Genomic DNA, 17389 nt, shown 5'->3' with positions numbered 1-17389 from the left:
TTTTTTGCCCGTTTATTTAGAAAGCACCCCATGAAAAGAGTTATTGAATCTTCAAGCTCCGGGCAGGGTATTAGGTTCTTGCTTCTTGTAGGTTGTGCTTGAGACAACGCAGAGAAGGTGCAGAGTGAGCATGGCTGGCAAGGAGCCTAATTGAGAGCTTCCGTTGTAGTTGCTGAGTCAGAGGGAAACAACACCTCATTATCCCCTTTCCTTTCTGTGTTCCTTGGCTAATACACGTCCTGTTGCCATGGGGGGGGGGGATCTGGTTCAGTCTCACAGGACCCAGGCTAGCCTTGGACTGGCTCTGTAGCTGAGGATGACCTTGAACTCCTGATCCTCTATAAGTGTGAAGATTATAAGAATGTCACCACACCTGGTTTTACGTGGTGTTGGGGTGTCGGAGATCAAACCCAGGGTTTCATATATGCAGGGCAAACACTCTCTCAGCTGAGCTAATCCCTGAGCCCTGACCCACTCTGTGCAGTATGTATATGGGTCTGTTTCTAAACAATTGATTATTGTTGTTTTCTACCTATTCTTGAAGAAGCTAGCAAGGGTACAAATCACATGTCATGGTCTCTCCAAAGATAACACAAATAATGATTCCGCATATGACAGTGTGCTCAGCATTAGTTCTTAAAGAATCTACATGAGGGGCTGGAGAGATGGTTCAGTGGTTAAGAGCACTGGCTGCTCTTCCAGAGATCATGAGTTCAATTCCCAGCACCTATATGGTGGCTCACAACCATCTGTAATGAGATTTGGTGCCCTCGTCTGGCCTGCAGGCATACATGCAGGCAGAACACTCTATACATAATAATTAAATAAATCTTCAAAGGAAAAAAAAGAATCCACGTGAGATACCACCTTACACCCATGAGAATGACTCCTCAGAAAGATGAACAAGTGTTGGCAAGCATGCGAGGGAGGGGGCTGGAGAGATGGCTCAGCGGTTAAGAGCATTGCCTGCTCTTCCAAAGGTCCCGCGTTCAATTCCCAGCAACCACACGGTGGCTCACAACCATCTGTAATGAGGTCTGATGCCCTCTTCTGGCCTTCAGGCATACACGCAGAAAGAATATTGTATACATAATAAATAAATATTTATTATTTAATATGTATACAATATTTAAAAGATAAATATTTTTTTTAAAAAAAGTAAAAAAAAGCATGCGAGGGAAAGGAGGGATTCCATACAGTGTTGTTTGGAAGCAGTCCAACCCTTTAGGAAAAGTCTTTTGAAAGGCAGTTAGCCTGTGACTCAGCAGTTTTCCTTCTAGACTAGTATTCGAAAGGAAGAACATATTTCTATCCAATGTGGAAAGAACCCAAATCAGCTGATAGAAAAACGCGGGATATTTATATTGTGGAATATTATTTATCCATAAAAAAGAAATACATATTTGTGACATAATACAAGTGAAGCTTGAACGCACCTTGCCATGTTAAAGAAGTCGGATATAAAGGCTATATAGATTGTATATATATATATATTTTTTTTTTTTTTGGTTTTTCGAGACAGGGTTTCTCTGTGGTTTTGGAGCCTGTCCTGGAACTAGCTCTTGTAGACCAGGCTGGTCTCGAACTCACAAAGATCCGCCTGCCTCTGCCTCCCAAGTGCTGGGATTAAAGGCGTGCGCCACCACCGCCCGGCTATAGATTGTATTTTTGTATAATATACAGAATTAGTAAAACTACAGAGACAGAAAGAATGGTGGTACACAGGGCAAGCAGAAATAGATCATGGTTGCTAATGGGCATGGATTGGGGGATAGTAAAACTTTGCTGGAAATACAGGGCGGTGATGGTTTCATAGTCCAAACACACTAAAAACGACTAAACTGTATATTTTAAAAGGTCAGGGGCTGGGGATTTGATTCGGTTAGTCAGTGCTTGCCCAGCATGTACAAAGCCCCGTGTTCAACCCCCAGCACAGCATAAACCAGGTGTGGTGCCAGATGCCAGTAAGCATTTGGGTGGTAGAGGGAAGAGGATCTGAGGTCCAGGGTCATCCTTGGATACATAACATTCTAGGCAGCATCAGATCCCGTCTGAAGCAAAGGGCATGGGGCAGATTTAATGAAACGTAAACTCACTCCTATTTAAATAAAGGAAACCTCACAGTTACATCCTTTACAGTAAGGATGTTGAAACAAGAAAGATTTTAACAGCTTTCAGTGAGACTACTATGCCTTGGAGCTGTGGAGATGGCTTAGAAGTTAAGATCACTGGTTGATCTTCTAAAGGACCTGGGTTCGATTCCCAGAACCCACGTAGTAGCCAGCAACCCTTTGCTACTCCAGTTCCAGGAGTTTTGTAGGCGCCAGGCATACAGGTAGTTCACAGACATGCATGTGTGCAAAACACCCATATACATAAATATATTAAACAAAAAGAGCAAAAAGAAATAGGAATCATTAGATATTGCCAGAGGGAGATAAGGTGGTTCAACTACTTTGGGAAACACTGTGAGCGTGCAGCTCAGCAGCTCCATGTCAGTGTACTTACTGAGAAGAAATATCAGGTTTCTGAGTGGGTAAAGACTCTCTCCTCACCAAGGCTGAGTGCAGCCCTGGAACCTACAAGGTAGAAGGAGAGAGAAACAGCTCATGCATATCCTCTCACCTCACACCATAACATGCACGCTCACACTCAGTGGCGTGTGCACACACACGTACAAAGTAAGAAAACAGTGTATATTGATATTAAGCCCTGTAAGTAAAAGTCCAGCACTGCTTCCATCTGTGGTTGCCAAAAGCTGGAAGCAAGGGGGTGGGGCACGGTGATACTCCTCAGCAGTAAACCTCCTGCTGCACGGGGCAATTCTGTAGGGTGATGTTTCCAAGAAGGCAGAGCCAGGTAGAAACCCAACCCATCAGTGCCCAGCGGTTGCTCACTCCGCCCTCGCTCAAGCTCATTCGCCATAGTGGTAGCAACTGCGGAAAAACTGACCTAAGGGATTATTTTATGGTGATGGAAAATGTTCTAAAACTGGATTGTGGTGGTTGGTTATACAAATGTTTAAATATGCTAAGACTGTTGGGTTGGATGGGTTTTATGGTATGCAAACGAAACCTCAAAAATTGATTTTTTTTTTTGAAAAATTAACAGTCTCAGACTCTGGATATTTAAATTTGGGGAAAAAAACCAAATAACTTCTCTCCACCATAGACCCGTCCTCCCGCTGACGCCAGCTTTAACTTCGATGCCAACAAGCAACAGAGACAACTCATTGCAGAACTGGAAAACAAGAACAGGTGAGAACTCACCTGTTTCCCACGTCCAGGAACATCGCCTCACAGACTACTTGGCTTGTTCGCTTCCTCTTTTTCCTTCTCTGAGATGGTCCCTTGTAACCGAGGCTGACAGGCTGTAACACAAGCTGACTTTGCTATCTTTTTTTTTTGGTTTTTCGAGACAGGGTTTCTCTGTGGTTTTGGAGCCTGTCCTGGAACTAGCTCTTGTAGACCAGGCTGGTCTCGAATTCACAAAGATCCGCCTGCCTCTGCCTCCCAAGTGCTGTGATTAAAGGCGTGCACCACCACCACCCGGCTGACTTTCCTATCTTGACCCTCCTGCCTGTCCTCTCAAGTGCTAGGATTACAGACATGTCACCACACCCAGCTCTGTATGACCCCTCAGTAGACAGAAGTAGCTCAGGACCGGGAAATAACACTGCATGCCATTGGTTCAGATTGTTCTACGCTCTGATCTACCTCTAGAGAGTCTCTGTTTGGGGACTCCTCCCATCCACCAGTGTGTCCCCCACAGTTCCTTACCCCAAGAGTGTCCCTCACAGTTCCTTGCCCCACTCCTTCCCAGTAGCATTTTGCTCTGTTTTAGCAGCTTTTCGTGGCCTCTTACACTGCATGTTACCAGTCTCATTTTATTTTAGAAGGCCATTTTAAAGGTTGCTAAAAGACCTGGGGCTCACACATTACATCACTGTGCAGTGAGAGGTAGAAACCAGAACGAGGAGACTGACCCTTGTGTAGCATGCTCTGGGAAGGAACTGGCAGCAACCTCCAGTCAGGAGCCAGGAATCAAGCAAAGGGAGAGAGTGGAGGAAGCATTGGGGAGTCTGCATAGGACCTATGTCAGGAGGTTTTAAAGAGTTCTTTCCCTGAAGTGGAACAGGGTAAATAAAATGTTGCAGTTGTCATTTCCCCTTCCTGGAGAGGGTTCAAGGTCTTGAGAAGAATGTTGTCTCTGGGCAGAGCACCTGAGGAGCCGTCAGGTGAAACGGTTGAGGAGGTATCCATTTCCCACTTGGAGGATTAGTAGCCTCAGAACAGAGGGTAAAGGAGGCACTGAGGGGGTGAAAACATCTACTGGGAAGAAAGAGCCGTCACTAACAAGCACCTCTCACCATCTCAGAGAGATCCTGCAGGAGATCCAGCGCCTGCGGCTGGAGCATGAGCAGGCTTCCCAGCCCACTCCTGAGAAGGCCCAGCAAAACCCCACGCTGCTAGCGGAGCTGCGTTTGCTGAGGTAAGTTTGCATCCACCCGCTCCCAAACAACAGCCTGTGGTGGGAATTTCCGTACTGGAGGACCAAACGAGGGGCTAGAATCTGTTCGTTCTTAGACTGCCTAAGAGTTCCACAAAGCACACGGGAGAATGACCAGACCTGTAATGAGTCGTTTTCCTCTCTACCACAGAAACACGTGTGTTCCCATAAGTGTAGACATTATGGAAACCAAACTCAATGTCTTAGATCTTACCAGAGCTCAAGAGATTCTTGAATAGTGTGCCTATCTGTTCCTGTTGTAGCATTTATTTATTTTTTTTTTTTTTGGTTTTTTCGAGTTGTAGCATTTAGAATTCTACATGTGATTCTTGATTTGGTGGGGGGGGCGGGTTGTGTGTGAGATAAGATCTCATTCTGTAGCCCAGGCTGGCTTTGAACTTGTGGTAATATTCCTTCTTCAGCCTCCCCAGGGCTAGGATTATAGGCCTACACCACAGCATCTGGGATACACATAGCTGAATAGAATGGAATTTTTTTTAGTGCTTTCTTTATAGCCTTAACCATGATTTCTTTTAGGTAGGAAACAATAATTATTAGATCTCTACTTGTATCTATCATTTAGGTTCTTATCATCAAGAAATAAAGCATAAAGAGTTGAGACCAGCCGGGTGGTTTAAAGGAGCACACCTTTAATCCCAGCACTTGGGAAGCAGAGGCAGGCGGATCTCTGTGAGTTCGAGGCCATACTGGTCTACAAGAGCTAGTTCCAAGACAGACACTGAAAACTAGAGAGAAACCCTGTCTCGAAAATCAAAAAAAAAAAAAGTTGAAACCATTCAAATGAATACAATTAGCCAGCATCGAGTGTCCTTTTCCCCAAAGCTTCATTTCAGGCTGGACATATCTTTAATATATCAGTGCATACCTTTAACCCAGCATTTGAAGCAGAAGCAGGAGGATCTCTATGAGTTCAAGGGCAGCCTAGACTACATAATAAGTTCCGGGCCAGCCATGGATGAATAGTGATACTTTATCTCAGGAGAAAAAAAATCCTCATTTGAGTTTGCGATTTAGTTTGGCTGTGTTTTTGGTGGCCCATTGTTCACTGTCACACATAGGGTAAGTGCTTTACTAAGAAAACCTGAGGAAACAGATGCTGACTCCAGCAGAGGGGAAGAGGCAGCCATCAGCGTAAGGCACACTTGTTTCCTTTCCTCTGCTCCCAGCTCAGGTACAGGTGACAATTTTTGTATCTCAAAAAGCAAAAACTGAGCCGGAGGTGGTGGCGCACACAAAGCTCTGGGTTCAGTCCCAGCACAGCATAAACCAGGCATGGTAGTGCGTGCCTGTAACCCCAGCACTTGGGCGGCTGAGACAAGAGAATCAGAAGCAGCTCAGGGTCACCCTCAGCTGCATAACAGTTAAGGTCAGTGTGTGACGAAGGAGACAAAGCAAGGCAGGATCCGCTTGTGGGATCCGCTTGTACTATTTCATGCCCTTTTGGTTTTGACCTGGATGTGTGAGTTCAGGACCTGCCAATCACAGAGCTTTGTTCCTGATGGGATCCTTCCACCCTTCGGACAGGCAAAGGAAAGATGAACTGGAGCAGAGGATGTCAGCACTGCAGGAGAGTAGGCGGGAGCTGATGGTGCAGCTGGAAGGGCTGATGAAGCTGCTAAAGGTAAGAACCTGTGCGCTCTCCTCCCGCTGCCTCTCACAGAGGCTCGACCGCAGGGCCCGAAGACCGTTTCCAAGTACACTTGCACAAGTGTAACCTGATTGGGTGTCAGTCATCGAAGTTAGCGCCTTCAAAATGCCTCAGCTGTAAAGGCGCTTGCTGACAAGCATGATGACCTGGGTTCAAACCCTAGGACCCACAGGGCGGAAGGGGAGAACTAGCTCCTGCAAAGTGTCCTGACTTCTGCATGCACATACACGAACATATGTACACACAGTTAATAAATGTAAATAAAATAATAGCATTAGGACTAGAGTAATGTTCTTAAGTAATTGCTTTGGCTCAGTGGTTAAGAGCACTCACTGCTCTTCCAGAAGACTCACATTCTATTTCCAGCCCCCACATGCAGCTCACAACTATTTGTAACTCCAGTTCCAGGGGATCCAACACCCTCTTCTGGCCTCCATGGACATCAGGCCCACAAGTGGTGAACATAATAAATGCAAGGAAAACACTCACATACATAAAAGTAAAATAATTGCAAATAAGGATATTTGTCAATCAGGTATTAACTATGTATAAGTGAAAATTATTTCTCAACTAAGTTTCTTTTAAGACAAGTTTTCAAACAGCCTACCTAAACATTTGACAAATGTCAATGGTCCTCTTTTTAATAAGAAGTACAGCAGCAAACTGTGTTAGGATGTTTGCAGAGAAACAGCACCAACAGGATATTTATAGCTATATAAAGGGATTTATATGGCAAGGGGCTTGCTCTATCATGGAGGCAGAGGACTGTGCTAGGGAGACACAGGAAAGCCATGGTGTGATCCATGTGTCTGGAGGCCTGAGAACCTGGGGTACTGACTCTGTGTCCTCAATCAGTCCAGAAGGTGACTTGTAAGGAATGGGTGTTGGGTCGACCTTACTCCTGAAGTCTTGGTGGGACAAAGCCAGGTATAGATAAGAAACACTGCTCCCCAAGAGAGAACACACTTGTTTTCTCTGCCTTCTGGTTCTATCCAGTTCCTCTGTGGTCTGGATGGTGTCTTTCCCTGTTGGCTGGAAGCAGATCTTCTGTCCTTGCTCTGCTGGTTCCAGTACCAAGTTCTTTTCAATATTCTCAGGGGCAGGCCTGGGAATACTGTATTTCTGTGGATATCCATTAGCCCGGTCAGGTGGACACAAAGGGAAACATCACGTAAACCAGCTTACTCATCCTGATTCTGAATAGTAACTCTACTACTGGGAGGCGGGGATCAGAATATCTACTCTAGGCTTAGTGTATAGGGGACGTGGATAAATTCACACTTTCGGCTTTTCTACTTTCTGCTGAGAAGTACATTATAGCCCCTTACTCTAGATAAGAGGAAGGCAATGGTTGGCATTAAACACCCTCTCCTGCACAGCGTGTTTGCACTGAACACTCAGTGGATTGTCTAGCAGAGATTCGAGGATGGTTGCCTGTGCCCGTGTGGTTGGTGTTCAAGGCAGTGCCCCCACCACATCGTACAGTGTGCCACACAGTTCTCTGAAGAGAGGGAGCTAAATCTGTGACAAGGAGGAGTTGTTAAAGATATAAGAAAAAATAAGTTTGAGACAATACTTGGCAAGCTAGAAGAGCAAGAGACCAGATGATAATAGGAGACTCGTGTAATCACGTGACCAGGTCAGAGGTAACAAAGGTCCAGCTAGGAGTGGTAACTCGAGAAAGCCGGAGCTGAGACGTCTCCTCAGTGTCTACGTCGACAGCCAGCCCCTTAGTCGCAATAAAGTGGGTTCTGGCGACTAGCAGGAGTGTTATGTTTGTGTTGGAAACTGATGTTTTACTTCCTCAAGCAATTACTTCTTTTAGTCCTGAGCTGAGGTTTTTTTCCCTAGCTTGGTCCTGGTATTTGGTTTATTTTACATGGACGGACGTGCTTCTGCACAGACCCCGTTACAGATTTCCCCTCGAAACATTTGATGTGCAAGGGAGTCTAATTTCAAGAAAATCTTATTCCAGAGACTTGGTTGGTCCAGTTCCCTGGCGATGTCAATCCTCAGCTCGGGGGCCCCATCCCCAACTCACAGCAGCAGCTGTGTACATAAACATTTGTCCCATGTGATACCTCTCGCCTTGTGAGGTGTTGAAAACTCCACCGTATGGAGCTGGCACACTTGGAGGCCAGGAGATGCTGTGAGCATGCCCCTCCCTGTGTCAGCCTCTTTCAGGGAGAAGTGCCCACACGTAGACGGGCAGGTGCCCGGCTGTGATTTTTGGTTTGCTTTACTTTGGTCTTACTATGTACCTTAGCTGGCCTGGAATTCAGAGATCTGCCTGCCTCTACCTCTCAAGGGCTGGGGTTACTGTGTACCACTGTGCCCTCTTCTGACCCTCTGAGTGCACCTGTATGCACCTGGTGCACACATAGACAAGCAGGTGCATACACATACACATAAGTGAAAAATAAATCATAGACCAGATGTGGTGGTCCACGCCATTAATCCTAATACTTAGGTGGCAAAATCTGGGAATCTCTGAGTTCAAGGGCAACCTAGCCTGCATAGTGAGATTCTGTCTCAACATAGTGATAATAATTATTATTAATTATTATTATGTGTGTATATTTTTTCAAGTTTCTAGATGTCATGTTAAATATTTGATGAATAATGACTAGACTCAGTCCCTGTCACCAAGGAGTGTCTACAGTCTTCTCATTAGTTTTTTTCCCTTAATGATATAATGACATTGACACTCAGGTACCATGTTCTGTATGTTTTCTTTATATTTTTTCTTGATTATCAATATGTAACTAACCTCTGTCTCAAACTACTTATTTAATCTATAAGTAATTATATGTCAGTATTTCTGTTTCTAACTCTTGTTTCCAACATTTTTACTTCATTCTAATTCTCGAATTTTGCTTTTGCTTTTGCGTTTGTTTTTGATGCAGACTACCATAGGACTTACCTGTAGCTATAGGCTGGCCTTGAACTCATGATCCTTCTGCCTCAGCATTTTAGAGTTCTGGGATTGCAGGCATTAACCCCTCTGCTTGGGCTAGATTGCCAGTCTCTTTGTAGAAGATGGCAGTTACTATGCTATTACTACTTCCACCACATGGAAGAGATAGATTCATGTGTTTTAGATTTGTGCGCCATCACTAAGATGTTATGACCCCTTTGAATCAGGTTAGTACTATCTCTTGTTGTCAGTCCATGTTGACTGGCCCTAGCAGACTGATACAGAATGCTCTCCGACCTTATAGCTGACCTTTTTACTGTGTTGACAGAGCCCTAGAGGCTTTGTGTGACTAGCTTTTTTGAGTTTGGGTGCCACCAGTCTAGGGAACACTTTGCCAGAATCTACTCTTTTAATATTGTCCTGTTCATCAGCCCATTCTAGCCTGACCCAGGTCTCCCAGAAAAGAAAGAATGGTTTTATGGCCTGGGACAACCTCCACGGCAGAGTGAGCATGGTGTGGTCTTGAAACATCGTTTCTGAAATTTCCATACTTCATTTCATTTTTTTCTTTCAAGACTGACCTTGAGACGGTCCTTTTCCCTAAGCCTCCCAAATACGGGTATGAGCCAACACAGCAGCTTCCCTGTTCTGTTAAGCCAAAACTGTGGTTTCTTCAATACCAGACCTGAGGTACATGGTGATACTTAGTGTTCTCAGTCCAGCCAGGATTGCAACCTGTGAAGAGTGTCCCACCCTCCCAACTGGTCTCACTACGTAAGCATGGTTATGCTGGAGCTCACTAGGAGTTCACTGTGTGGACCAGGCTGGCCTTGAACTCACAGAGCTCCATCTACCTGTGACTCCTCAATGCTTGGATTAAAGTTGTGTGCCACCACACCCAGCCCATCTCAGTTTCTATTTCAGCAAGTAGTGTCAGCAGTTTCTAAACTGTATAATGCCTCTCCTACGGCTGCTTCCTCGCCCATTGGGAGTTGGAGATGCACTTGCCTCAGAGAAGCATCCTCCCAAGCTGCATTAGTCCCTCCATGCTGCAGGTATGCTGGGAAGCCTCTGACTTCTCAGGTGACCCAGGCAGTACTCAGGGCCCCTGGTTTGGCTACTAGGGTTAAGTCCCAATGCAGGCAGCTGGCTTTCATTATAAAAATCTCCTTTCTGCCGGGCGGTGGTGGCGCACGCCTTTAATCCCAGCACTCAGGAGGCAGAGGCAGGCGGATCTCTGTGAGTTCGAGACCAGCCTGGTCTACAAGAGCTAGTTCCAGGACAGGTTCCAAAACCACAGAGAAACCCTGTCTCGAAAAACCAAAAAAAAAAAAAAAAAAAAAAAATCTCCTTTCCCAGCTAAACTGGGCCTCAAGGGATTTCTTGGTGCTCACCAAGTTTCGAGTCCATATCTGCCTCTCCCTTGCAAGAATAAAAATATTGTCCATGGTCCCCCCCCCCCCGCCCTTGTGCAGTTCCTTTGCAGTGCAGCACCAAATCACTCTGCCCTCACCCCCAGACCTGCAGCCCCTTCAAGAGCAGGAGCATATCCCTTCCTGTGTCCCTCCACCCATGTTCCGTGGGGACCACCGCACCTATGGACCCAGCATAGATGGAGCCATCATAGCCACATACAGATTTATTTACTGGGGCACGTTAGAGGCTCCCTGACCACAGTTGCCCATGATGAGGCACAAAGAGAAAAAGCAAAGAGACCAGAAAGACAATGACTGAGGAGCTCAGGACCAAGACAAGAGTCACTCTAAAGGTTTCTCTTTACTCCCTCCATCTTTTTTTCTACAGTCCTTGGTAGTGCATTCATCTGTCAACCATAGCTGGTGTCTCCTGCTCTGCCTGCCTTACTGTAAGGTTATAAAAGAGAAGCCCATCTTTGTTTTCAGCGCCTTATGCAGGAGAATTACTAGATAAACCTGTGCTGGGATAATAAAGAGCCGAGAATGAGAATTCCATTCTCCTCTCCCTCCCTCCGACAAGCCCCTGTCATGTAGCCCAAGCTGTCCTAGAATGCAGCTTTCTCTTGCCTCTGCCTTCTAAAAGCATGCAACACAATGCCTGATTCTAAAATTCTTTTTCCCTTTCCCTTGGAGCGGGGGTTATGTTTTATTTGTTTTATATTGTGACATGGTCTCATGTATTCCAATTTGGTCTTTAACTCACTATGTGGCCAAAGATGGCCTTGAGCTCCTGATCCTTCCGCCTCTGTCTCCCCAGTGCCATAGTTACAGTCACGAGCTACCATACCTGGCTTACATAGTGCAGGAGGCCAAACCAAGGGCTTCATGCATGCGAGGCAAGCAGTCCCCCAGTCCTTAGGATTCTTTTTCTGAAAGGGCTTCCAGGTTCCTGCACCAGTTTCCTGTTCACAGGGTGGGGGATGGTCACGTCTGTGCACCCCTGCAGGAAACAGCAAAGCAGCTCAAAAGCTAGTGGACTAGTACCGTTTCAGCTTGGTTACTACTGAGAAGAGGCCAGGAGAAATGAAAACCACTTGTGGTCAGGAGGAACCATTAGATAGGGTGCTAAAACAGTGGTTCTCATATGGAGCCCAAATCTTTTGGGGCACATTTTGAGGTGTCCCACCCTCATCAGAGCTTTGACTTAGTGGGGCTCAGGTGTAGCCTAAAATTTTCATCTCTGAGAAGTTCCCAGATAATTCTGACATTGGTGGTCCACGTTCCACACTTCAAGAACAGCTGCCCTAGGAATATGAACCTAAATACATGAGTATTGTAAATGGTGACCCACAGTGATAACTGGGATTTTAAACTAGATTAAACTTCCTCTTTTAGTTTGCCGTAAGCAGTTGAGACTGCAAGCCCTCCAGGAAATTGAACTAAGTGGTTCCTAAGGTTCTTTGGAACCTTAAAGTCGTTATTTGCATTCAGTAACTGGTTGGGACCGAGAGCCATCATTTAACTGAATCCATGCTGGTGAATCGGGCCGTTGCCCTCCAGATCTGTGCTTGACCAAGGTTTGCTCGGTTTCTCCTGCTGTTTCTTCTCAATGTTTGTGGTGATGGGCATTAATTTCTTTCTTTTTCTCCTCTGCCTCTTTTCATCTTCAACACCTCTAGGAGGAAGAGCAAAAGCAGGCAGTAAGTGGACTTCAGAATTCTCTCCCCGCATCCTCCACCCCGGGCTCTCACTCCCTTTGCATGCTCCTCCGTTCCTTATATAAATATTGTACACTTCTACTTCGCCCCTTGCATCACTTGCTCTCTGAGGAGTTGGTAGTGTGTAAAACCCTCAGACGTTTTCCTCCTTGGCGGTGTGCAATGCCCTCAGACTGGGTCGTGTTTACCTAAGGGAGCATGTTCTTACTTTAAACCCAAGCTTCTTTAATTTGTGCTTATTTAAACATGCATGACTAGCCAGGCTACCATTGTGTTTTCATGTTCTTTTATTTTCTGCTGGTTTTGTGTCCTGAGTGACCTTAATTGCTTGAAACAGCTTCCCAGGTGGTGGGAGTGACCTCAGGTCTAAATGATACATTCTGAATGAATATGCATGAAAGTGAAGTGTTCCTTGGATGCCTGTAGCTGTCCTGTGGTTGCAAATAGGCCCTGGCTCCACCAGCCTTCTGGATGAAAGTAGTGCTATTTCCTGCTCTGAGTCTTGGGAGCTGGGGAAGCAAATGACTCGGGGGTTCTGAGTGGCATGGCTATTGATGATGCTTGGGGACAGTCAGTGTTTGTTTTTCTTTAAAGCTGTTATCCTACGCAAGAAAAATTGAGGGCCTACCCATGATAATAACCTGGGTTAACTAAGTCCAAGAGAGAAATATAAAGTGCTAATTCAAAAAAGGAATATAAAATATTTCATTTAAAAATTACCTATCTTTTGGGGCTGGAGAAATGGCTCAACAGTTAGGAGCACTGACTGCTCTTCCAGAGGATTCAGGTTTGATTCCCGGCACTCATATAGTGGCTCACTACTGTCTGTAACTCTAGTCCCAGGGAGTCTGATGTCCTCTTCTGGCTGCCAGGGGTACTGCATGCATGTGATATGCATGCATGCAGGCAAAACACCTGTATACCTGAAATAAAATGAGAAACAATTCTCCATTTTTTCAGAAATATGGACTTATTAATGTGTTAGATTTTTGTAGTATATGCATTTCCAGCTTGGAGAACATTGATAGTGAGCAGCAGAAGCACAAGAGAATAATGAGAGGCCATCAGTGAGGGGAGAAAGCACTGGGCCCAGCTAAGGACCCAGAAATTCCGTGGGCTTTAATGTAATAAGTTTGTTTGGTTTGGTTCTTGCCTGGTTTGGTTTGCCTCTTTTTCTGAGCCATATATAAGTTTTTATCCGTCTCTTCAGTCTAATGACACTTCTCCATCACCTAAACAAAACAGGAAGATGAAAAATCAAACCCAGTTTTAAACACTTTTACCAGGAAGTGACAACTTAATCACATCCCTCCCCTCTCATTTATGAAGGCAAGTCACATGGCCACATTTGACTTGAAGAGGATCGGGAGGTGTGACTCCAGCTTGTTTGGGAATCAAAGAGAAGATGCTGGAGATACCTCTCACATAAGTGGGAGAGTGAGTGGCTAAGCAAAGGGTCTGAGTCCTTCCCGTCCCTCCTACCCACACCTCATTCGATGCGGCCCTGCTGACACGGGTGCCATTTCATCCTTAGGCCCTAACCTCCAGTGCACCCCTCCTTCTCTTCATTTCTGTACCCGGAATCTCACTGTAGAGCTGACAGCACCATCTGGGAGTCTCCTTCCAATGGTCTCCCTTGCTAGCACCTCCTGATAATCTCTGTCCCTGAATGGGACAACCCAGAGGGACCCAAGAATTGTAGGGACCCTCTTCCCTGCCCAAGATGAGGGCAGATGACAGCAGCAGAGCTTCCTGTGAATATTATATTTTCTTCAGTTTCTTATGAAATAGCATATAATCTACAAAATAGGACTTGCCTGTGCTGGGAGGCTAATTAAATGCTGTCCTTGCTGTGTATGGTGCCCATGACTGTGATCCTGCCACGTGGGAGGCAGAGGCAAAAAGATCAGGAATTCAAGGACAGCCTTGGCTATATGAGATGCTGTCTCAGAAAAGCTAACTAAATAAATAAGCAGAACTAACCTTTAGCAGCATGATTCAAGCAAACATACGTGCCCAGTGACTTTTTGTTCCACATGAGATCACCATCTCTTGAGATTGAAAAAGGAATTTTCCATGTCCACCAGCCAGAGTACATATCCTGGTCCTCACAGTCTAGTAGGACTGTGTCCATCTAGATGGGGAAATCCTTCTGTCCATCCCACAGGCTTTCACTGAACTCACCCAAGGTCAGTTCTGAAGCTCCAACTGTGGCTTGAAAGACTTTACATAATTCAGCCACTTTTTATTTGTAAGATGAAAAGACTATAAGTCTTTGGACCTTCTGTAGCCCATATCATTGCTGAGTGGGACAACAGCAAAGCTTCGGGGTGGGGGTGAGCAGAGGAGCCAGGAGAACTAGAGTTACAGTCAACTGTGAGCTATCCAATGTGGGTCCTCTGGAAAAACAGCAAAAGCTCTTAACCACTAAGCTACCTCTGTAAACAGAGACTGCTCATTTGTTCTTGGCCACCCAGATACAAATAACTACACAGAAACTATATTAATTACAACACTGCTTGGGCTATTAGCTCAGGCTTCTTATTAATTAAGACTTACATCTTAAAATAATCCATTTCTATTAATCCATGTATTGGCACAAAGCTGTGGGTTACTGGTAAGAATCCAGTATCTGTCTCCAGCAGCTACATGGTGTCTCTCTGCCTACTCTCTCTCTATATTCTTCCATTCTGCCCTGCCATAGACCGTAGCAGCTCCTTTATTAACCAATGGTAATAAAACATATTCATAGCATATAGAGGGAATCCCACAACATCACCCCTTTTCTGTCTATATAAGAAGGAAGGTTTTAACTTTAACAGTAAAATTACATATATCAAAACAGATATCAAGCAAGAATTACAGTTACAATACTTAGTCCATTAACGTTTGGCAAATTAAGGAAAATACTCTATCATCTATCTTTGTGAATCCAAAGTTTTATATCTAATTTATCTTTTTTCATAACTAAGGAAAACTGTAACTATCTGTCTTCAACTCCTCAAAGACCCCAGAAGGATATAATATTACCTAAGTAAACAGGAAGTACATTGTAAGCAACTTCCAAAGTTCTAGAATTCACAGAGATATCTCGCTGCCTGGACAGTTGCCCAAAGTTCTTCTGTAATGTTGGAGCATCCATCTTTAGCCTATTGGTCCATAGTATCTGGCAGACTTTTCCATGAAGCAGGAAATTGAAAGGCTATTTTGTCTGTCTTGGCAGTTTGTCAGTTATTTTCTTCTGTATCCAGTTCAATATGAAGGATGGTATAAAGATACAAAAGAACAAATAGATAAAGAGGTCCATACAGCAAGGTCTAGACGGTCCCCAGTACCAGAGTTCCTTCTATATACCGCTTGGTTCAGGGTGATGAGGTTCTGTTTCATGGGCTCAGTTGATTCATTTACTGGCCATTGGTAATCAGCTTCATTTTTGTTCCCCTTCTTCAGAGGTCTGGAGAGAGCAGCAAGTTCTAACAATCATGCTGTGGGCTTTCTGGCACCTAGCTCCTATCCTAAAGCTGCTTTAGCTTATAAACACTCTTATCATTCTGGTCATCCTAAAGACTTTTAGAAGCTCTTTTGACTGAACCTAGGGTAGAAGGGCTAAATATATACTTGTTATAGCATGGTATTATAAAGTTATTTGACTTTACAAGAATTTGAGAGTGATGGATTGAACTGTTACTTCAAAAACTTGGATGCTACCTTCTCCCCTCATCCCTTAACACCTGCAGCAAATAAGGGACTAAACCCAACTCCTCACCAGCTGCAACACTGGGGAGAAGTGGCCCTGCACCTTGCCTGGGCAGCATAGTAGAGTTGACCCCTATAGACAGAGGCACAGGTGAGCCAGCCCTGAGGGCATGAGAGGGCCATAGGTGGTACCACCTCCCTCATCCGTGGTATGTGTGGTGGTGGGGATGAGGGAAAGATGCCCTAGTCCCTTGCCCCTACCACTTCCAGCCCGCAAGAAAGCTAACCCTTCTCTTTACCAGCTCTGACACTTGGGAAACCAGGCCCTGCACCTCATCTGAGCAGCACTGTGGAGCTCACTCTATTGGCAGGGTGTACAGGTGAGCTGCCCTGAGAATGTGAGCTTGGAAGAGCTGGCCCTACCCTTCATCTGCCACATGGCAGCATGGGGCAGGAAGATGCCCTCCCCCTCAATGCCTGAGGCAGGTGGGAGAGTTGGCCCTGAGGTCATCAGAGCAGGAAAGCTGCCCCTGCCCCCCACCAGCTACGGCCCTTGGGAAGAGTGGCTCCTACACCTCGCCTGGGCAGCACAGTATAGCTGGCCCTGGAGTTATAGGTGTGGGAGAGCTGACCCTGAGGATGTGAAAGCAGGGGAACTGGCCCTACCCTTGCTCATCTCTGAAAGGAGTGAACTAGCCAGGGCAATGAGGGAGAGCCCACCTTGGTAGTGAGGACGGGGGAGAGCTGGTGGGCTGACTAACCCTGCAAACTACCCAGGCCCTGAACCAGGGTTGTAAGTTTGCCCACCTCAACACACATCCCATCTGTGATCTGCTGGAGCACATGAAGGGGATGGTCCTGTGGACTTAGAGCTGCAGGATCTTCACAACACAGGGCAGCAACAGGACAACCAGTAGGAATCCCAGTGAGGGCCCAGCGTTCAATAGTGTGACAGAAACCAGAGGCCTTAAATACAGAAATATAAGCCAGGTCATTGTCATCCTGAGCCTTAAATACACTCCTGCCACCCTAAAACTGTGGAGGGGGTGTGTGTGACTTTTGGTGAACAGGGATTGATGTTTGGTACTTCAAGACAATCTCTCAACCTTCTGCCATGGGTCCCGTCCCTGTGCACACAGACTGACCACTGGATCTAGTGGCCTGCAGACGGCTCTGTTCCTCGGTCTCAAATGCTTATGCTCACTGTAGGGCCCCAGCAGTTCTTTCTTTTGGTTTTGGTTTCACTTTGCAAAAAGAGGAAGTATAATTATACTCCCATAGATAGAGCCCCTTGAACGTCAGCAAGGAGTTTTCAGTCAGAGCGATTGGAAGGAGAAATAGTTCTTCATCTGAGGAACATAACCATGTTTTTATCATTCCATGAAAGACAAGTTAAGAGAGAGTTCCATCCTGTACTGTGTTTTCTGCCTTTTCCTTTCCTGGCCATAATACGTATATGATAAGT

The 17389-nt window shown here is 45.5% G+C and overlaps 1 protein-coding gene across 9 annotated transcripts in view; it reads left to right on the top strand.

Annotated features, from left to right (window-relative positions):
- Nucleotides 1-17389, top strand: part of LOC121439635 (dystrobrevin beta) — a 234448-nt gene that overhangs the window by 197747 nt on the left and 19312 nt on the right. For 7 of the 9 annotated variants that reach the window (XM_041640169.1, XM_041640167.1, XM_041640174.1 and 4 more), the window contains 4 exons: nt 3172-3257; nt 4378-4491; nt 6055-6151; nt 12190-12210. In XM_041640169.1, coding sequence (XP_041496103.1) covers nt 3172-3257; nt 4378-4491; nt 6055-6151; nt 12190-12210 — 318 coding nt within the window. The remainder of the gene's footprint in view (nt 1-3171; nt 3258-4377; nt 4492-6054; nt 6152-12189; nt 12211-17389) is intronic. The other 2 variants (XM_041640172.1, XM_041640176.1) reach the window with 1 other exon arrangement.

The sequence above is a fragment of the Microtus oregoni genome, unplaced genomic scaffold, assembly GCF_018167655.1.
Source record: "Microtus oregoni isolate MIOR12 unplaced genomic scaffold, Mior012 000062F_ref0000492, whole genome shotgun sequence".
In the NCBI taxonomy this organism is placed as follows: Eukaryota; Metazoa; Chordata; class Mammalia; order Rodentia; family Cricetidae; genus Microtus; species Microtus oregoni.
The sequence above is the reverse complement of the archived record's forward strand: the minus strand, read 5'-3'. Positions and strand labels throughout refer to the sequence as shown.